This window comes from Opisthorchis viverrini (genome assembly GCF_000715545.1).
Source record: "Opisthorchis viverrini unplaced genomic scaffold opera_v5_248, whole genome shotgun sequence".
NCBI classification, from domain to species: Eukaryota; Metazoa; Platyhelminthes; class Trematoda; order Opisthorchiida; family Opisthorchiidae; genus Opisthorchis; species Opisthorchis viverrini.
The window spans coordinates 160,931-183,760 of record NW_008751903.1 but is presented as its reverse complement, the minus strand read 5'-3'; the positions used below and the strand labels follow the sequence as shown (position 1 = coordinate 183,760).

The 22,830-nt window shown below is 45.4% G+C and overlaps 2 protein-coding genes across 2 annotated transcripts in view; one reads left to right on the top strand and one right to left on the bottom strand.

Moving 5' to 3' along the window:
• Positions 1-4,329, top strand: part of T265_08945 (hypothetical protein) — a gene marked incomplete at both ends in the record, with an annotated part of 21,758 nt that extends 17,429 nt beyond the window's left edge. The window contains one exon of the mRNA XM_009174888.1: positions 4,019-4,329. Within this exon, the coding sequence (XP_009173152.1) occupies positions 4,019-4,026 (8 nt within the window). The remainder of the gene's footprint in view (positions 1-4,018) is intronic.
• A 10,130-nt stretch (positions 4,330-14,459) lies between these two features.
• Positions 14,460-22,830, bottom strand: part of T265_08944 (hypothetical protein) — a gene marked incomplete at both ends in the record, with an annotated part of 35,961 nt that continues 27,590 nt past the window's right edge. Inside the window, 5 exons of the mRNA XM_009174887.1 lie at positions 14,460-14,926; positions 16,756-16,950; positions 18,909-19,119; positions 21,495-21,695; positions 22,563-22,754. Coding sequence (XP_009173151.1) covers positions 14,801-14,926; positions 16,756-16,950; positions 18,909-19,119; positions 21,495-21,695; positions 22,563-22,754 — 925 coding nt within the window. The remainder of the gene's footprint in view (positions 14,927-16,755; positions 16,951-18,908; positions 19,120-21,494; positions 21,696-22,562; positions 22,755-22,830) is intronic.

The window sequence follows — 22,830 nt, the reverse complement described above, 5'->3', positions numbered from 1 at the left end:
TGCGACCTCATGCACAGCGGCAGGATATACATAAATGTGCTACTAACTTAAACTTCACTCTGGATGTTTTTTGGGGGTACAGTGATTCACTGAGCCCAAAATGTAAACAAATGTGTGCAGATTCCGCACTCCCAAGATCTTTTCCAAGAAGCAATGCGTACAGGGATATCGGGCATTTGGGTGGCTTCTAAAGTTCGAAGGATGATGGCTTTTGAAATGGTGTTTTTTCACCAACCAGCAAGTTCTTTATCCTTAGAAGAAATATCCTTTATGACATGTACAACACTTAGCTAGTCGCAGGAGATGTTCGGTTGAATCGATTGCCAGAGGACCATAGCCTGTAGAATGAGTAATGGAACTGTTTACCTCGGGTTTCATACGGAAATCAACGCATTAGTAGGTTCTCCATGGTACAGTCCGGGCAGGTAGAATCATAGGCATACGTAGGGGACAGTAAAGTTATGGGTTACACTTAAAAATGGGAAACTTCTGTCAAATTCATTGGCACACTCAGGAAACAGAAAGCATCTTGGCCTGGATTACCACTAGTACGTTTTTAGTCAGTTTCGCGCGAGCTATTCGTTTCAATCACTTGAACAGATATGCAGTGGCATAGCTAAAACTGATGAGAGAATCCCAGACACCGTGTGGAACGACCGCAGACAGCCCACCCCACCGGTTTTGCACTGTTCGAGACTTTCAGGTTGGCCTAGTCCTCGAAACTGAGATAATCAAACCGTGATTTGCGTAACATTTTGGTCGAGTGTCTACTTTTCAGCTCATATGAATATTGAAACTGTTAAAGTTGAATACTCGGCAGAGTCCCTTGTGGTCAACGACACGTTAATCTTTGCTCGATGTTCCGCCACGAAGTCATCCACTGAGTTTTCTTTTGTTTCTGAATTGATTGGTATAGAGGATTGCTTAAATCCGCAGATAGTTCACTATCGACCTGACCCTGTCTGAGACACATCAGGTAGGCGTAGTTCCCTGATATGGTGATCACGTGAATGTCCTTGAGACAGCTTGTATCCCACACAACATGGGAAGGAATGTAAATATACTACTGACTATGACGGAGTCTTCTACCCCACCAGTTTCGTTATGCATATGAACTTAGAAGAAAGTCTTGGACGTCACTTTAGGCTCGGGTGCGCCATGTGGCGATCGGCTAATGATATATCCAATTACTAATACTGCAAACTTGGGGTTAACAAAGACTCCAGTAGCTAACACAGCTAAACGGGACATGCCTCTCTGTGAGTGAAAGATCAAATGTTTCTGTCCAGACCTTTATGGCAAGAAATTGCAGTTTTTTTTACCAATTTCTCCCTGAATCAATTGGAAGAACCAACCGATCGTTCATCCAAGAAGTTTGTTTGAGAGAAAGGAGACAAAACTCTTTGAATGGTTACTAGCACGGTATCCCCGAACTTTTTTTACGGCTGTTAGCATTCCGCTATCGATTTGCATTGACACACATTGTTTTATCGAAAAGTCAGAAAATTGCCACTTGTGGAGGGTGACGGAGATTACCTGTGTGACCAAGGTGTTTTTTTTAAAGATAACGTGTGTTTGTCAGTTATATTAGACGTTTTACCTGGTTATTGGCATGTGACGGAACAGATCGATAGACATGTTCGTCTTTGAATGTCCAGAATCATCGACCGAACAAGGACGGAATCAATAAGCTGTGACTCAAACATCCCAAACGAACTCAGTCACTCAGTTCAGCACTAACTTGCTGGTATGTCCTCACCGCCCTCACGTTTTTACTTAGTCCTGCCGTTCCGCCTATGTTGCTCTTACTCATCTAGTGTGTGTGTGGGCGGTTGGGGCCACGACCGCGCTGATTGGCTCCATTCATGTCTTTTGCTGTCCAGTCCGACGTGCTCATGTGATCAGGTGATTCACCCTTGCCATGTTGCTCTCCGTGCACGGGATGTCCGACCTCCTTAACCGTTTCACACTTTCGAGAAATACACTCATTTGCAAATACATTTGGTTTTCACGAGAGACTCAACTCTCGTTTATGATATCCTACAACAGAATGTGCTGCACACAGGCCGCCTCACGGTTCAGTTGGCACGATATTCGTGATATCGCAGTAAATTTTCATAAAGGAAACTACTCACAATTTCTCGTAGGTCGGTTTTCCGGCCTATATCAAGTCACCCAGACAACGAACAAAACAACGGCTTTGATAAAACGGGCTGTTTCACATGCACGTGGTGGTAAGCTTGCGATGAACTTCACCTCACATAATCGTTTACCTAGCATGCCTAAAAAAGCCATTCTCTCAAGGACTAAAAATCAGCCTAACTGACGTTATAACATGACCATAGATTTGAAGAAAACTTGGCCGGTTAATAAAACGTACTGGCCGGGGATAGATCTCACCCTACGAGTACGCCTATGTTCGACCTCCCATTGAGTGCAAACAACTGGATGTCTTTGCGCGTATAGTTTCGATGTTTAAATTGGCTAGACGCTTATATGCAGAGAACAAGTTTCACCAAGCTTTCTTTTGGTTAACGGTGCTCTGTAACATTTAAACTAAAGAGATTACAAACGAGAGATTCAACTGGGTTCCAGGTGAGTCTCCCGCAAAGCCAAACTTGTTTGCAAATGAGTGTATTTCGCTAATTTCATGCTATTTGGTTTCAAGTAGAACATAAGGTTGACGGAAACTCGGCGGCTGCGCCTACTTGATGGGCCCCAAGAGGGGCGAAACCTGTCGTGGGCTTTCGACGAATTTTCAGCAACCTTATGAGTAGTGCATTACAAACAAAGAGATAGTCATTCTACTTGACTGCCGTTATTTTTCGACACCGTTCATGAGGTGTTAAAGTGATTTTCTGATCGATATCTAGATAGCTTGGTTTCAGCATCTTATTGTATCCGTTATGGTTCACACCTGTCACAACCTTTTTGTTAATCTAGAATCCGGAAAATCTCTATGGCACTCGTCGCTCTTATCCATTTGAGTAGTATGGTGAGGTGACGGGTGTTGCTTCTTGGCTTTTCAGCATGGATTGGCAAGGACGAATTCCCTTCTGAAGCTTCCCAAATCTGCTCAACCTACCAACACTTTGTGTTCCCCATTTTCTAGATCCTCTCCAACGAGGACTGACACCTAACTGAGGCGTGATCCAGTTCGCGTCATTTCCTGGCACCATTCTATGTTCTTCCCATGTCGAGTAGGACAGACCCAACAAACTAATTAAAAATCCAAATCAAACTACAGATAAATCAATAACCGATCAGTCCTAAGACGATTTCTGTGCCTAGCTACCATGTGACCCGGAGGGCTGAGATGCTGTCAGCCTGTCCACTTCTCGACAAGATCGGTCCACGGGGCGAAGGTGGATTCGAACCACGGGTCTACCGGTTGGTGAGACTGCTCCAGTAGACCATCTTTAAAATCAAGCTGACGGGTCAGATGGGTAACACGTTTGTCACTTCCAAATTGGAAGCGAGTTGAGATGGGTATCTCCAAATACGCATACTCGTGACAGCACTCTTCCTAATTTATCCTTATCTTCTGTGGAGGAAAATGTTGATAGCTCAGGTAGCGTGGATGGTCGTTGGTTTGTTCGCTCAACTGGGCAGTTTGATTGCAAACGTTTCATCCCCAATTGAGGCCATCAGTGCGTTGTCAGGGAGTGTAGTGGTGCGTAACGATGGATTGGTTATCCTGTGTCCTGCTTCATCGAGGTCCACTTGACTTCTGGGCTTGGCATCCTTTACCCTCGTACTCCGATCGATGCTCGAGTGACCACTGTTCTTGACCCTTCCAAGTTCCGGGTGTGACCTCTATTGATCTGAAGTTCCTTCCTTTCTTCGTTGTTTTATACTGTGCCAATTATTATTATTTATTATTTTGTTTATCCATGCTATTTATTCACTTTATTTATTTATTTATTCATACTATTCTTTCTGCTCTGTTGCTTGTCTGTCATCAGGCAAACATGCTTTGTCAGCTTGCAGTTAATCTGTGCTCTTTTTGTCACTACAGGTCCGTGAAGCACGTTGAGACGTACGCTGGAACACTCATTTCTTTATGACTTCACCCCGCCCCACAACAGAGATTAACTGATCAACTGACACACCCGAATCCACATACACTTGTACGGACATGTGGTACTCAAACTCAGCCAAAACCTCAGTAAATGCTCTTCTAAAGCAAACTTTCATATCGTTTGTAGAGAATTTTTTTCCTACTATTTGAATGGGAGCAGTGAGCGAGAATTTCCCCGCTTCCTTGAATCATTCTGTGATGCTTTTCAAAATTCAAACTTTGTGCAAATTTCCACAGCCGACGTGGAACCGTCGAGGTGAAATCACTTAAGAGCCTTTCCAGAATTTTCTTGTTTTGTGGTGAACCCTGAAAGGTATGCTCAGACTGTGATAAGGTGCGACCAGCTGACTGAAGGATCCGTGGGTCTGATCTCTGGTCTTGTCTGCTTCCAGTTTCAAGAGATGGATAAGGTGGCAGACTTTCGAAATTCATTCGAATCGTATGTACCAAAACAGGTGACGGTTAGTACTCACAAGGTAGCTGAAAACTCTTCGACAGCCCACGACCGGTTTCGCCCTTCCATTATGAAAATATGCTGCGATATCTCGAATATCGTTCCAACTGGATCATGAGGTAGCCTATGTGCAGCACATTCAGTTGTAGAATATCATAAACGAGAGATTCAATTGGGTCTCTCGTGAAAAACCAAATTGGTTTGCAACTGAGTGTATTTCTCGAGGTAAAGGTTAGATTTGATAAGATATGTTGCACCATGATTTGAGGTCTCTCAGTCAGTTGATTGATTCCTGAGTTGTAAGCCATTTATCAAGAGTACGTTGGTTCCAGCCGCTGTAGTTTTTGTCGCCGGGATTAAAAGAGTGTGGGAGACATAGCCAAGCATTGGAGATGGCATGATTAATCGGTTCGTGAAATTGGGCAACGCGAACGCGATAACTTTGCTGCCTATGCACTACTGATTGCGTGTTCGAGCCATGTTTACCGGTGTCAACAACCGTTGGTGAATTGAGTTTCAGGGTCTGGATTCCAGGCAGGAGGTATTTGCCAACCCGACTGTGCTTCTGTACCTTTCGGCTGTTGATCAGGTGGTAGCTGATCTGGTCACCGAGCTTGGCAATTAGTTCGCATGCTTCTACCACCATTGAGGCACGTCTGATGTGTCGATTACCGTTCAGCCGCATCAGCCTGCACTCTGTACCGATCACGTATGATTGCGGGACATTGTCAACTCACATTTCATTGGCTGAATTGACCGAACAACATAGCTGAACCAATAACATCGCGCGTAATTTTCTCGCACACGTGACATTGTATGATTAGCCTGATTGGTTGCGGCATACCACAAGGATCACCTCTGAGTGCGGTCTTTCGGACAGGAAAAATGGGCAGCTATAAAGCTGTGGTGTCGGTTATCGACGAATGTCAAACAGGATTTGCGTCTGAAGCATATTGTCAAGATGGAGCAGGGAAGCCTCGATAACATCGGGCAGATTGTGAGATCTCTAAGGTTGTTGCAATGCCAGCGATTGCTGAAGTGACTGTACACTAGCCACAACGTCAAGAAAGCTCACCGTTTCGATCATTTTCTACACATTCGGTTGACACTCGTTATCGTGATGAAACGCAAACGAATGTAGAGCTAAACCGATCGACCAACATTTGATTTTGAAAACATTTCCTCAGTTCATGCGATTGCAAGGGTCAAGATACACCAAATGAGCCGAATAAAACAGTCAAAATAAAAAAAAACACGGCTAATTAACAACACTGAGCTAACCGACAGAACGACTTTGGGACGCAAGCTGAACAGCGAAACAGGTGCTTCAAAAAAACACTGCTAATTAACAACACTGAGCTAACCGACAGAACGACTTTGGGACGCAAGCTGAACAGCGAAACAGGTGCTTCATTCTGACCGGTTGCATTGTTTCGTTTCTTGGACTTTTTATTTGACGAGAAGCGCTGCAAGCCATAGGGTTACACAGGAACAAGTACCGGTATCGTCTTGAATCGAAATGAAGACATCATTCAAAGTTAAATCGCAAATCGCATGGTTAGGTTAACCTAAAAGAACTGGGCACTGTTCTCGTATGGATCAAATCACACCTAATATTTGTGATTTTAAGTCACATGGGCGTCCTTGAAGATGAATCAAGTATAAGTCCGTCCGCAGAAAATAACCGTTCTGTAAGGACGGTAATCTTTGTGAAAGGGACGGCACTTCACTAACGTACTTGTCAACTGAGTTGAGGTAAGCACGAGCATGCTTTCCGATACCATGTTACTTCTCAACTGAACTTGTCTCACCTGACAAATCCCACACCTCTGGCGGTTACATTGATTATCTCGCCCCCTTTTCACACGGTTTGCCAAAAATTCACACACATGCAAAAAACAACTGCGCAGATGGTTTTTCAAACAACACTACCCAAATGTTTGATAAAATGTCCAATTCACAGAAGAGTCAGTCTTTTTATTGACAGTGCATAGAACATCTGCTGGGGTGAAGTCACGAAACTAAAGTGAAGTATCTAGTGATGAGTCATCCTGTTGGCTTCGTTCCCGAAACTTGTTCGGCAATTAATCGATCGATCTGATTTGGTCCTAATGTGAAGATAATTTACACAGATTTTTGTCAAACGAAAGCTGTCTGAAATATAGCCAAGCCTACGTGGCCTAATCCGACGACGTGTGACCAAAGTTTCTTGAAAAAAAAGAGGACTTTGCAAACATATATTTCAGTTGCAGTGCACTCAACTGCATTTTTCTGCAGTGCGAATTTGGCAGGTCCAATCCAATGTTGAGCACATTCATTCAGGTCAAGAGAAAAAAATCTATCTGGACAACTTCATTCGCGTGAATGTAGTTGATAAAGTGAGTACTTATTGATCGGTCGATAAGTCGGTGCGAAATATATCATAAAAGCGTTTTCCCCGTGAGGTCGGAGTTTCTCTGGTCACAATCTTCATGCGGAAAGGCCGTCGGAAGGGGGGTATGAACGAGATTATAGTATCAGGACCCTCACCTCAGCTTAAATGTGGCGCCTGATGACGATATTCAAGACGTAACGCTTCCACCGCTCATAAAATCGGCATTTCAAGGAATAACGATTCTTTGAGAAGGTAACTTCTTAAATCACGGACGTACCCCTATGGAAGAACCCCTGTCATGTCACTTTACAAAACGACTGACAAATTGGCAGGGTCATATCGACCGAACTGGCCTTGAGTTGGTCGATAAAAACACGATGAGTTGGAACACATCACAGTTGAGATGCAGAGTGGAGGCGGCAAAAATTAAATACAGGATGAGCTGAATCATCGAATTCCGGGTATGATAAAATTTGCCTTTGTTTCGCAGTTATTTTATCGATTGGAATCCACGGACAAAAATACACCTCGCCTGGCAGTAATCATCATACCGGTCAAGTACGTCTGGGTAAATGATATCCAAGATTGTCTACTGTTTGGTGCTTTCACTGCAGGAAAACAGACTACGTTCTTAGCGATATACACTCATTTGCAAACTAATTTGGTTTGTCGAGAGACTCAATTGGAACCCAGCTAAATCCCTGGTTTGTGATGTTTTTAGGCAACTGAATGTGGTGCACCAAGCCGCCTCATGTTTCAGTCGCTACGATATTCGAAATACCGCGACATATTTTTATTCGCAATGCACTACTCACAAGGTCGCTGAAAACCCTTCGACAGCCCACGACCGGTTTCGCACTTCTTTGGGCTCATCAGGTAGGCGCAGTTCCCGAGTTTCCGTCAACAAACTTATGTTCTACTTGACTGTTTTCGAGAAATACACTCATCTACAAATCAATTTGGCTTTCATGAGAGACTCATGTGACCGAACTTAATGCCAGACAGAGAACCAGACACTGAGGTCTCTTTTAACTGACCGACTTGATCAGTCGCATACGAATTTCGTTTCGACGGGAAACTCAACTGACAACAGCTGAATTTCTGCTTAAGACGATTATCTTCAGTGTGTTGCATCAGGCCACCTCGTGTTACAGTTGATACGATAATCGATATATCGCAGTACATTATCTAACTTTAACATATTACGCATGACGCTGCCATCAAGTCCTTTTCAGCAACCCTGTGAGTAGTGTGCCACGTTTAGTCAAAAGTTCTTGTTTGTTGATCATCATGTATGACTAGCGCGCATGAGAAATTGTATAGGGGAAATCAGTATGAAGTTGAATCAGATTGCTGTTATTTGCCCTTACGTTTTATGGCGTTGTAGTGGAATATTCCACCTGGTTGGATTTAATGATCCACTTGTCATAACAGTCGGTCATCCACACAAACCTGAGCAACTTCAATAGGCTGCTGAAAACTTCACCGTCACTTTCATCCTCCATGGGACTCACCAAGAGGGCGAAGTCTACGAATTGTCGTCAATCTTCCGTCCTACACGTGGTGGAATTTTTTGCGTCACTTTTATCTGGGGGATTATCAGTTGGGAACCCGTTGTGTTTCCCGTTGAAACCATATTCGTTTGTAAATTAGTGTACTTTATTTCTGATTGGTTAACATGGCTGGTTCGGAGGAAGACCACTGATTGGCTCTCTCTTTCCCCTTCGAAATCGGCTGCCTGCGGTTCTTTTTTTTCAGATCCGACACCTTGTCGAGTAATGACTTGTTTGCCATGCATTTTTTTATGCGGAAAAATAATTATAGGCGTTTTATTTTGCCACTAATAAGCCAGTTTTCGTAAATTATGAACTGTGGGTGCTTACCTGGAAGTCAGTGACAGGGATGAGATGGCTCAATTGGTTAGAGTGCGGCTTTACTGACCGGAAGGCCCGTGGTTCGAACCCGACCTCTGTCTCTCGACTTGTCTAGGCTTGGGCAGCCGGGCAGTATCCCAACCATCGTGCTCTCTTTGGGTGGCATGGCAGCTAGGCACCGAAAGGATGTTACAGCCGAATGATAATTACTATCTTTACCTAGAAATCTTTGCATGAAGGTTTATAGTTAGTGAGCTTCCTGTACCACAACAAACCTGGTAACAATGTGTAGAAAGCGATATAGCGGTGCCTCGATGTTCATCCGCGAAATATCTTCATTTCGTCATACATAAGACCAAAACCTCCTGGCGTTTTGATCTGCTAAACTTAGACAAGCTGACACCCGGAGTGATAAAATAATCAGAGCGTCAGCAGAGCACTGATGGAGGTTGGTTGATTGAACCCAGCATTCCGTTTTGCAGAACACCGTAGTACACAACGAACATGGACATCTAAAATATCAATTTAAAAAGTTTGAGAATGCACCGGTTTCCTAGAACACACGTACCCTGGAGAGCAAGTCAACTCTTCATGTATTTGACAAAAAAATAATATGTGCAGCGTTGGGGAGCGACAGAAATTCGCAGCACAGAGGGTGCGAAATCTTGTCACTGTCATTAGAAGAAATTCGGCAACACAAATGTGCATTCTCTCCGTGTTGCCGAAATCAATTAGACTGTTACAAAATCCAAACATGAATAATGTGAAAATATTAGGGATTCAGGAACAGCAAACATCACATCAAGCAATGAATGATAAATTTAGCCCATTCGTTCAGTTACTGAAATATCAAAAGTAGTTTGATCTCACCGACAATTTTCTCGAAGCGGTGCCTCAAAAGTCAATGAGTCCCGTTCACCGATGTCACTAGGTGGGTTTCGGCACAATCTACCGACCTTTCGGAGCAGACACTCAAAACTCAGTGATACTCTACTTACCTAGGTTATACAGACATTCAAAAGACAAGAGAGGCATCCAATGACCGGATTTATTTAGGAATATTGCGGAAATCGATCAAAAGTTTCATGTTGGAACACCACATCAGCGTGCGAACATCAAGCTGAGCGATGACAGAGGATATGCACAACTGGATTTCAAGTACACGCTAAGGTAAACGATTCTAATTAATTTCAAGAAAATGGTGACAGTTTAGAGGAATCTTGGATCTTCCTGAAAGTGTCTGTTGAATAAAAGTCTGAACATTGAACCCAGCGGGTTTCGAGAAATTTAGGATGTAATGCTGAGGACCGAACTACCTGTAAGACAGTTAAGGGCCCGTAAAATTCTTGTTATCACGACCATTAAAATGATTTAGCGGCCTAGATAATGTTGTGCAAGTACACATATGGTCATGAAATTATAACGATGCTGTTAACAAGGATCGGCCGTACGGCGAACACTCTTCGCTAGCCTGTATATCTGGTTCACGAACTGGGTTCCCGACATTCCAGTGCGATTACTGTTCAACTGACCTGGTCCGCCTATAATCTCTGGCATGTACCATCCAAAAACAGTCTACGGATAACAACTATCATGAGCAGGAATCTTGTCACGTCAATATCTACGAGAGCGGTCCTTAGGAGACTATCAAAGATAGGCTGTTTTGGAAAGGACTGGACAAACCAAAATAAGCGTGATGATTTCATGGTACTCATGCTTTTGATTCAACCAGCTCAACTCGAGCCGTGACCTGCGATTTTACACGCTCTTTAGTTTCTGATGAATCAGTATGTCTTGAAGAGTCGGCAGGAGGCAGGGTCAGATGGTCTCCCACTGGCGTTATCCCAAGATGACTATGAATCTGCGTTTTGCTTTGACCAGGTTGTTTAAACGAATTCGATCGCGTTGAGGTTTACAACGAGAGGTTCATCAGCAATGCTATCTGACCTCATTTTTGTCACCAACACTATCACGAAGTCCACTTCCCAAGGCAGAATCTGTTGTCGAACACAGTCTCTTTAATGCTTTCTTATTACCGTGAACCCCGGTCCGGATAGCCGATTGATAGCCAGATGCGCTTGGACAATGAACGTGCGAGCCAGCTGCTCTATTGATCACTGTCGCGTACAAGCGGGTCAAACAAGTGATACAAAGAATACAACTCATCTGTCAAGGCCGAGTGAAGAACAACCAATGAAATCTGTCTCAACGAAAACGGTTATTCCATTGGCTGTTATGTAGTCCCGTTACGTTCGGAACAGGTTCTCTTAATAGAATCACATCTTAAGTTAGACTGGCAGGTTGCGGATGACACAGTTATGTTGTTTCACGATCACCTCTCCGAACAGGCTACTCTAATATCGAAAGTGGTCGTCTGTTTTGAACCTTGAAAGTACAAAGTCTTAAATCAGGAGTTCCAACTGCCATGTACCCCTTCGAAACTTCAGGATGAGCTTTAGTTTGCTGATGCGCTTACTGATCATCGCGGCTGTACTAATCAGAACTGCATTGTGACGGATGAAGCTACCCGAGGCACCATCAGGATAGTGCTCACAAACTTGCGTCAGTTTTGGCTTCAGAAAAGAATAGCACTCAGATCAGGAGGTCATGCTAACAAAAACACTGTGAAAGCACACTTACTCTGTGACTCTGAAGCCTCGCACCTACGATTTGAGGATTTCAAACGTCTAAAAACGTTTGGTCACCGATGCATCCGTAGTTTAGCAGGCGTTAACTGAATGAATCACGTAGGTGATGAGGCGTTTCCACAAGAAACGACAAGGTATTAGGTCAGGTTCGATCGACCACCATTTACCAAACAAACCACTGTTTCCCGGTCCAAAATTTTGTTAGACAAAGGTTCCCATAGGGAGGCCGCGATTTGGCATCGTAAAATGAAAGCGGTTACTGTTAAATCTAACACTATGGGGTGTCCGCGCCCTCCTGAATGGGGTACCGGAATTCCATGCACTCATTAAGAAACGCGACAAGACATGGAACGTAACCGATTCCAGTGGCTTGCTAATTTCTTAGCCACTCACTTCTTAGCCTGACTGGTCGGCTAACGTCGTAACATAGGAGACTACTGATGAGGCATGCGAGAAATATGCTTTCTCGTAACTCCACTTTACGTCTATTGGAAAGCGGAACGGCACCATACCACCCGAGAACAAATAATCTAACCGATCGTAATAATCGAACGATCAAGGAATGGCAGGCGATCAAAGGAGGTGACTGGGAAGTGCACCGGCCAATGGTATTGCTAGCTCATCTTGCTCCCATACAGCCAACCACAGAAAAAAATCGTTCAGCTGTAGCACCCTTTCGGTGCCTAGCTGCCATGCCACACGAAGGAAGCACGAGGGCTGAGATACTTCCAGGTGGGCCAAGCCTAGACAGGAGAGGTCGAGAGGCAGTGGCCGGGTTCGAACCACTGACCTTCCGGTCAGTAGGTTCGTGCTCTAACCACTTGATGCATCAACCAACCACAGGCAAGTCCCTAGTCATGCTGATGTACGGTCACCATCCGAGCCTCTCAGTTGATTAGGAAATCGGGTTATGGCCGGCGACACGCCTGTGCCTGGAGGAGCTACGAGAGGAAAGCTCGAGAAAACTTAATCATCGTTCAGGAAAGGGTTAAAGAGAAAACAGCAAGTAGAAAAGCACGACTGTTCCCCATAGGCACGAAGTTCAAGTGAATGGACCATCAGAATCCTGGAAGGAGTGAACCGGGGCCGCGAAATCTGGGTAGTCTATGGCAAGGCTCGCTTGTCGTTACCGACCGCCAGGGGAACGTCTATACAATTCAAGACGGTCGGGATCGAAGAGTAAATGGGACTCAGCTTCGGAAGTGGCATGATACACCCAAAGAGCGGCCGAATAGGCCGGTTGCTGGAGCCGACCTAAGCCAGGTAAAAGAAAATCGATGGCATGCGAGCGACCTTTAATAACGGAACGTGCGTAACAGTGGGAACTACTGATGAAGCATGAGTAATACGTTTTTCTCGTAAATACGCTTCGAGTCTATTGGGAAGTGGGATTTATCGCGGAATTTGTGGAATAGCTCTGTAGCTTTTGTTTACATTTGAGTGATAGTCAATGAATACCCAACTGACGGACGGATATTCAGTTCTTATAAACAACATGCATATGGGAGTCTTGATTTCCTGTCCAATAGTCTCTCACTGCTCAGTTGGTGTTTTCCAATAAATAACTCCGCAGCGAAGGCCTTCTTCCTTTCAACGGTGGTCTGTCACTGTAAGTTGGCTTTGGGCCCAAACATGCTACTCAGATGTCTATTTCAGTAGTTTCGGGATAGCTCCCTTCCCTTTTACCAATGCCTTCTTTCTTCATGACTGTGTGGTAGCTAAATACTGCCACAAGGACAATAACGTAATGTTAATCAATAAAATGACAAGTTTTCGAGGGGGAGAAAAGCGGTCTGACCTTGGTTAGGACCCGTCGCAAACCCGTCAATGATTTCTCATCTTATGTGATCTGGGGGTAACAACTGACGTTGTGCGGCCTATCTGTTTAAGAGGAATAGGAGAGACCGAAGAGGGAAATGAATCTATTCATACAGAACGCCTTGTTTTAGTACGTTGACTGTCGTTGTCGTGGCGACTGATGCGATGCCAAGGTCTCGGAGAACAACTGTTGCCGTCACGGTTCGTCAGGACACGACACCATAACTTTTAGGATTCTAGTGAGTCTCAAGGCGTCTCGTTCGGGAGGAAAAGAACACGCCAAGATGTAGCGAGAAAGCCCTCTCACTCAGGCATCCTCATCGCACATGCAAAAAAGAATCCCAACTGGTCGTGGATTGGGCATACTTGTGTCTCAGCCAACAAATGGATATGACACACTGTAATGCATTCTGAAAGAGGCCACTTTCCGGAAGAGCTCACTGGGGACACTCGCTAGATCTTTATGGGATTTCCCATTCCAACCCTAGAGTCTACCAGTTAGTTCCTCGGTAGAAAGACCATGAACCCCGTGACCTACAAAGCCAAAAGCGCCATTCGGAGGCAGGGTGAAAACTTTGAATGAGTGCGTGACACAATCTAATGAAACAATGGTTTTCCAACTGTTCGAAAAACTTGATCAAATCATCTAGAGGGAAACAAGTCTGGATTCTTATCTTCACTAGTATTATAAGATTTTTAACTGAGATTTCCTCGTTTCATTGAGGTCTATGTGTGATCAAAAGCAAAGAGTACTGTACAACTATCTCATCCTAATTGGGAACCAATAGCAGTGCACACATAAGGAAGTTTCGAACTCGGGACTTCACAGGTAACCTTGGTTAACTCAATACGAATGAAGCAACCGTACAGTGCTTCTCGGAGGGCTCTAAGCCTATTCGAACCACAGGCCTACCAATTTGATTGTTAATGTCCGAACCAGCCCGAATTTGAACGGCGAAGATTCTGGATCGGGGGCGAGATGGCCGAAGTGGTTAGAGCGTGAATTTACTGACCGGAAGGTCCATGGTTCGAATCCGACCTCCGCCTCTCGACCTCTCATGTCTAGGCTTGGGCAACCTGACAGTATCCCAGCCCTCGTGCCTCTTATGGGTGGCATGGCAGTTAGGCGCCGAAAGGGTGCTACAGCGATTTTTTAGATTCGGGATTCAAACGCCCCACTTGCTTCAGCACAGAAAAACACATCAATGCTAGACGGACGGTGTATATTTCCAGCATAGTGTGATGTGTACCGCGCACCCCACACCCGTCACACAACAGCCAGAGGAATTGTCACAGGTGATAGGTCTCACAAACATGCGTGCTTGCCATCCACGGAGTATCTACTCTGGCAGATACATCCTTGGGTGTAACGAGCAATCGTAAGATGCTATTGAAATGGTTGACTAGAGTCACAAATACTTCAATTATCGTCTGACCGAAAAATCAATAGTCAATCAATAAAAATGCATCAAAAAGCAACATGGAATCGTCGTTGAAAACCTTGACAAATTTAAAAGACCGAGGGATGAATGATAAAAAACAGCAGAAAGATCAGAACCGAAGGTCTTTACTAGGAGGAACAGCCATCCATTCCTCGATTTCCTGAACGGTACGTGGAACGTCGGTCAGGAGCTCATAACCTGTCTCCGTGATGACTACGTTGTCTTCGATACGAACCTGTGGAGGTACACGAAACAGGATCAATGATTACTTACGTTAAATAGATTGGATGGTCGAGAAGACAGTGGATCTTGCTAAAGGAAACTCACAAGTACTCACGGGGCGAGAAGATGCAGTACACATCTCAACTCAATTCGAACCCGAGTGTGAGAATTTTCGCTGAAGTTACTACTGAAATCGTGTACCGACAAGTGACTATAAAAGCTCCAGGATTGTAGAAAGATATCCACCATAGAAAGCACAGTTCGATCGACACATGATCCCAATACAATCCGCGTGACGCTGAACTGATCAAAACTTGCCAACTTTCTCGGATTCAACTCTTGTTGGGACTTATTCGGCGACCGTGGAATTCTGTATCGGTTCCTTGACTTCCTGCTCCACCCAATATGGTATATCAAAGAGCACGGTAGCTCTAGACAGCCCTTTATGGACACAGTAAAATTATTACAACTGTATTTATAGGGTAGTCAGTGTGTTCCACAAGGTCGTTGCAAAATCTCCGTGATGGGGCGAGAAGCGTCGAGTCAGAGATGTTCGATCCGGATTGGTTGGCATTCTGACCAATCAGGGCATGCCTTCGCTTGGTCCGTGTCCTGCACGTGACACATCCGTCCAAATGACGTGATGTTCGGTTATTAGGGACGGCTGGCCTCCGGACAATTCTACTGTCATACGATTGTGCAAACCAATAAAGTGTGGTAGGCACTGAGAACGATATCTGTCAACAGCGTGTCCCACTTCATCGGTCATCTCTGTTTAGTAAGCGCCGTCGTCAAATTAATGTTATGACTCGCATAGAATATGTTTCTGCCATTCTAGATGAAACAAATGGATCGAAAATCCCCCCGTGTAGCCAACAGCACTGTCGCTTCCCTACGATTGACGAACGCATACAATCTACAAGGATGGTGCGACTAGACTTCATCCGTCCCATCGGAGGACCATCTGCTCCGTACACTGTATTTGAACAAGTCATGTTCGTTCAGTTGTAGCACCCTTTCGATGCCTAACTGCCATGCCACCCGAAGGTTTCACGAGGGCTGGGATACTGCCAGGTTGCCCAAGCCTAGACAGGGGAAGTCGAGAGGCAGAGGTCGGGTTCGAACCACGGACCTTCCGGTCGGTTAATTCGCGCTCTAACCACTTAGACCATCTCGCCTCCGAACGAGTCATGCACTGAGTGGAAAAAGTGTTCACCTCCACGAGAAAGTGCTCCTGCATCCGGGATGCGACGGACCTCGATGCGGAACGTTCTTCGACAAGCACACTGTATCTAGACTTGCGTTCTGGGCTGTCAGTTCAATTGAGTCCATGTCATCGGCTATAAAGCACGTACCAAGCGTGCATGCGTTGATTCCAGCTGAGCGTCCAAACAACAGAACACAGGGCACTCCGTCACTGATCAATAGTTTGCGTACAAGCTCCACTGCTATACCAATAGGTGGGAGCGCGACAATGCGGTGCGACAGCGGAAGCTTGGTCAGTGCTGTGTTTTCCGGACCTGGGAACAGCTTGGGTAACATCGGTTCGGTACTGACGTACAAGAAGTGCCCCAATAGGGCTAGGCGATAAAACTGCGGTCCGTTTCGGCAGCACGGGGTCGTAGCAGGATGTACTCACTGAAAACCGGTAAAGTTTGACAATGAAGTCAAGGTATACATGACTGTCAGGAAAAACAAAGCAGAAAAGTCAAGAAATTTCCTGTGAATGTGTCCAGCTTCTGGGTAACAACAAACTCTGGTGGAATTTGACGATGTTGTGATTTTATTTGAACAACCGCGAGGTCTTTGAGAAAAACCATACGGCGGAAATAGAGGACTTACGCCACCAAAGTTCCGAAATCTGTTGAGCACTTGAGGAACAATAAACTGTTTGAGCTCTTCCGAAGCAAGGGCCTCGTCTAAAAATCGATCGATGAAGTAACAGCCAGGCTCAACAGTGATGACAAAGTTGGGTTCGAGGCGCCGCGCAGTACGTAAGTTGCGCAAACCGCGGGCTTCGGGTCGTGGAGGAGCATCCTAGAAAAGAGATGAAAAAGGAGAAGTTTTGAAAACGTCTAAAGTTACCGATTAGTAGTACCTGCATCACAGCAGTACATTCAGGGTCAACAGAGGTCAATAACGGAAGTAGACGGATGGAAATCCAAAAATACGGTTGTATGAAACATACAGTGATCTACTTCACCCGTAACTCAAGTTGGGCCTTTGACTTATCCGGGACACAAGCGCACTACTCTATCGGCGCGAGACGCTGCCACTCAGATGTGTGAAAAGACTGCGTGGAGTGCACACCAGGAAATGCACTGTATTCAAAAACCACCCCCCCCTACGAAGGGAAACCAGTGGTCACATGGACAACCCATAAGAACAGCCTCAGTCAACCAAATAGAAACGCGCGGTCTTACCGAAGGATGGATGTGCTATTCACCTCAGTGACGTCTATTCGGAGTACGGCCATTGATCGACAGTGAAAAGGTGAGAAGTAATCAACAGCTGCTTCATCCTTACTGGGAATCATCAACAGTTCGAAACGCACGAATCTCACGGAGTCCCGAACTCCGTCTAAGTGTGGGGTAATCACAGTGCTAGTCAACAGCTTGAGACCGAGCGGTTAAACGTTCAAACTACTGGTTCGAAACTCCCTAAAGTTTCGTTAGATTCGTACAGCTGATGATTCCCAACAAGGATGAAAATAGAAAAAAATCATTCGGCTGTAGCACCCTTTCGGTGCTGCCAGAAGGGAGTACAGGATACTGGGATACTACCAAGTTGCCCAAACCTAGACAGGGGAAGTTGAAAGGCAGTGACCGGATTCGAACCACGGACCTGCCAGTCAGTAAATTCGCACTCTAACCACTGAGCCACCTCGCCACAATAAGGATGGGACAGATGTAGAGTGATTCCTGGTTTTCAGCATAGACTGATCTCTCTTACAGTACAAAATCTCCAGTGCGGTAGCAAGCTAGCATACGCATATTCTGCCTCGATATATCATAACGCTCAAACCTGGGCGACAGAAAAATGGTGGACACAATGTGACATACTCGTTAGCTGGTTTCAAAAATCAGTTTGATGAATGCTTTCATGGTAGTTACAAGCGCGTACTCTCTATCCCTCGCTTCCTCGCAGTTGAGTAGAATCATTTGCAGAATTAACTGCCTCTAACACTGTAACGGCGGATACTACTGGTGAGGCATGTTCCGTTTTTTAAAAACTGAGCATTCTCACGCGTCTTCTTGAACTTTCATGGATATTCATTGACTACCACGCAAGTGTAGATGAACACTTCAAAGCAGTTCCAAAAGTTCCGTAATAAACTTCACCTTCCACTAGACGCGGGGATGGGGCTTTGAGAGGACCACATACTACTCGCATAGCCTCATCAGTAGCATCCGCCGTTACACCACTACTTACCAATCGGTCAGGGTATCTACTAAAAAAGATAACCATACAAACACTAGGCTCACGCATATCACGAGAATTACAGGACGCCTGTTTAGAATGCATCGTTCTGGATTTAGCGTATTGGGCGAGTGGTTTCCCGAAAAGCGATACAATAAAAAGACAAACAGTGATCTAACTCAATTTGTCCGAGATAATTTATGCACGAAAACGTGATGGATGTCAGTGTGATCTACAGTGGTTGACACTGGTTATATAGAGTGGAGGCTGTCATATCTTGGAGAATCAACATCTCACAACATAAGAATGAAAATAGCAACAACAGTACTACAATCGTTCAGCTGTAGCACCCTTTCGGGGCCTAGCTGCCATGACACCCGAAGTAAGCACGAGGACAGGGATACCGCCAGCTGGACCAAGCCGAGACAGGGAAAGTCGCGAGGTAGAGGTCGGGTTCGAACCACGGACCTTTCGGTCAGTAAATTCGCGCTCTAACCACTGAAACATCTCGCTCCCTAATAGTTCGGCGATCAAAGGGCAAGCCAAATGACAGTTCCCAGAAATAATACACTTACAGGACTATATCCGCCAACGTCGTGTACGTCACAGCCCATCAAATGCCCGAGACCGTGGGGCATGAAAATCGCACCCAGCCTGGCCTTCATCATATCGTCCAAGTTGCCACGCAAAAGACCGTGCGCTGACAGGTGGTTGAGAATCTCGCGTTCGGCTAGCTCATGTAATTCGACCCAACAAGCTCCTGGTTTCAGTGCAGCCAAAACAGCCCTGGAAGCGTAACAGACGGCTTTTACAGTTTTCGGTTCCACAAGGAAAAAATATGCCGTTAAAGACCAAGAAATAGTAGACCGGTAGAGATGTGAGGATTGCTCAAAACTTCGATTTTCCGTGTCAGATAAATTCGGATTGTCCAGAGCACTGGTACAGGCAGGAGAACAGATGGTCGTGTCTCAAAATAAGGGGCATAAAAGACGCACGGAGGTCATCATCACAAGCAGCACATGAGTAATCAAACATATGCGCATCTATTCCGTAAAACTCTTATCTATATGAGAGCCTTATTGTGAAGAAAAGAATAAAAGTGGACAGAGAAGGAACTTAGCGCTAGCCTATCTCAATCATTCCGGGGTGCCTACACTTCCAGACACTCATTCAGGCAATCTGGATAGAAACTGACAACAAGATCGCCACTGACATCGATTAGCAGTCATATCTTGCACAGCGATAGTCACGTGACCCAAATACTGGAAGATAGTCGCTACGACAGCACCCAAGCTTTTCGTAATCGATTTTATACCAAGGTCAAGGGTTAACTATCTTTCTCCTGAATAGGACACGGAAAACAGCCCTCTGTCCGGCAAACGATCGTTCGACATGCGCAATACATGGCGTCACCAGTGTAGCTACTGGAGCTGGACACATTGATCATTGGAAGTATCCGTTGCACAACCGAAAACTCGCTTTCTAAATGCCTCGTTACGAGCAATGGTTCTGGGACAACGATTGTGAACACCTAAAGATGTTTCAGTTGCAATTTCCGAACAAGCCAAGTCTCACACCTATACAACGAAATAGCCTGTACTATAGCCTGATACACACATCCCTTAAGGTTCAGATATATACGACTTTGACGCCATAGGTGTCTCGAATTAGCAACCGCGACGCGGGAGATTCATGCAACCAGAATGCAACCTCCAAGATGGGTGGAACCATCCACAATCTCGAGTACCCCTCCTCGGATATCAGATTGAGACAATCAAATGTTGTCTGCACATTAACTAGCGCCGTAGTCCGATGTGAATTCCGCACAAGTATGAGGAACACCATGGAGATGACGCACAACCAACTGTAGATCCTCAAACTGGACCCGGTTCCAAAACGGATGCTTCAAGATCGTGGAAATACTGTGCTTATATGCGGTGAGAACTGATTTGAATGGAACAATAACTCACTTGAGTCAATTAGACTGTAGTCGTGGTGACTGAAGAGTGGGAAAACTGTGTTTCACAAGGACGCCAGATTGAGCGCAAGGCTTATTGCAAGGAAATTTGCTCGAAACGTGTCTCGGCCGATTTTCATGAGTATAAATCCAGAACCGAGGCCAGCTGTCCCTAATAACCGAACACCACATCATTTAGCCGGATGTGTCACGTGCAAGACACGGACCAAACGGATGCATACCCTAATCGGTCAGAAAACCAGCCAATCCGAGCGCACCTTTCACTCAACGTTTCTCGCCCCCTCATGGAGATTCCGGCACGACCTTGTGGAACATTCTGTGATTATCCTATAAATACAGTTGTAACAGTTTTCCTTTGTCTCCAAAAAGGGTTGTGTAGAGCTACCGTGCATTTTGATATACCATGTTGGGCGGAGCAGGAAGCCAAGGGACCGATACAGAGTTGCACTACCGTCCAGCAAGCCACAACAAAACCCCCAGAGGTTAATGCAGGGAGACAGTCAAATACAGTCAGTTCTAACCAGGTTACGAGTGTCTGAAATGTGAACAGGTCTGTTTAGTCGTGTCAGAAGATATTTTCAAACTGTGCCGTACATGAAGTCAAGAATGGTATGAGACTTGATTTTGAAATGAGCTTTGATTGCGTCATTGAAGTCCGTCTGTGTAGAAAAAAACCGAGAAGCAGCGTAGACCTGTTTCCTTATCATCTCACGAATCTGCGGGGAGATTCGAACTCGCGTCTTCTCACCCACGAGCGACTGATCAAAAGTGATTGGCTCACCGTAAGATAGGATACAACACCAATCACAGAAACCACATCACGTGGTCACGTATTGACTTGCTTCTCGAGTGACGACTTCTCGGGTAGAAGGTTCACTCGTCTTGTGAATCATACTTCCATCTGGGCTATCTATAGTTTCATGGTAGCGTAAGGAAATTTGGGAATTTTCAGTGGTGAACAGAAGCTCGTGGCTTGGTTCAAACCCCGGTAAAATCAAGCATACAAGCTTCTGCTAAGCTCCAGTAAGAGTCGAACTCGAGTCTAGTGCTCTCAGGGCAGACCAACCAAAATAATCGCAACTGGACAAGAAGCGGACTGGAGGAACTGGGAGGGGGTGTGAATTCGAGTCTCGTAGATAGTGGAAAATGGCAAAACGTGATCGATTCAACCGAAGTAGCTTACCGTGATGCGGATAACACGGCTTCGTAAACAATTTTCTGGTCGTCCGTGAACCGGCCGTTGACCGGGTATGAACAGGTAATGTCCGACGCATAGCAGTAGTACTCTCCACCCATATCAAATAGACACATGTCTCCATCTTGAATCAACCGCTCGTTTGGCGAACCTGCGTGGCCATAGTGCAGTGTAGCACAGTTGTGTCCGCTGAAAGTTGACGAGGAAGAAATAAGAAAAAGCAGGCAATATATGTATGGCACACTCCAGTAGGCAGACAACGCTTAGAAGTGTTTAAAAAGTGGATTCGTTGTGGATGTGGAAGCAAGGAGCTTCTGCCCGGCTTCCTCAATTATCTTTAGATGAAGCCCTGAGAAGAAATGTTGGGAGAAGTTGGAGCAAACCTCCTCGAAAGAGACTGGAAATTATCAGGTGCACAGTCCAGTGTCATGCGGCATCCTGTAATGACGGCAATGCCTCAGCTCATTCGTCGGTCTGGTATTCCGAAGGTAGCGTTTTTAGGGGAAATTCGTACACCTTCTGGAAGTTCCAGTGACAACCGGCGTTCAGAGCTATGCGATTGGCCGGAAGATGGGACCACTTGCCGCTCCGGCATCAAGGGAAATTCTGATTGGCCAAAAAGCATGGATATAACAACCAGCATCTACCGAATGGTGCGTTTATGCGTCGGCAGAATGTTATCGCCCTACACATTTTAAATACGGCGAGCTGTGCATGTTTTTTTGCTTGGTTTTTGGGCGTTTAATACACGTTGAGTGCGATGGTAGTTCTTTCGCCAAAATCAAGCTTCCGACCGATAACCGATCACCACTAATACAATCAGACATTCTGAATGAAGACTAGCTCAGGAAATGATAGTATGATAGTATGCATTGCACTGACAAGACCAGATGTGATCGGTAAGGGAGACGCGTGTGCGAATCATATACAGCGGGGAGGCGACCGGGGACGTGGCAAGGAGATGTTGAACAAATCACAGAAAGAGTCAACTGAAAGGCCATTTTTGCCCTAGGGCAGTGACTGAGGACAAACAACAGGGAGCAACCGAGGACTTACGAAGCTCCGATGCACGTGTAGGCCACATGTCGCATTCCCCCATGGAAGTAGCAGTAGTGTAGGAAGATGCTTTCAGCTTCGAACTCGTGCATTCCCGGTCTGACGCATCGCATCAGATGACGATGGGCAGCACTGCTGATGCGATTGGAATAACGAATGACGTCCAGTTCCTCGGGGGTTTTGTACAGGCGACTGGAAATATCGAACGGACCAAAAAAAGAGCATGTCCAACTACCACATGTTGATAACCGAAGGGTATGCGAAAAAA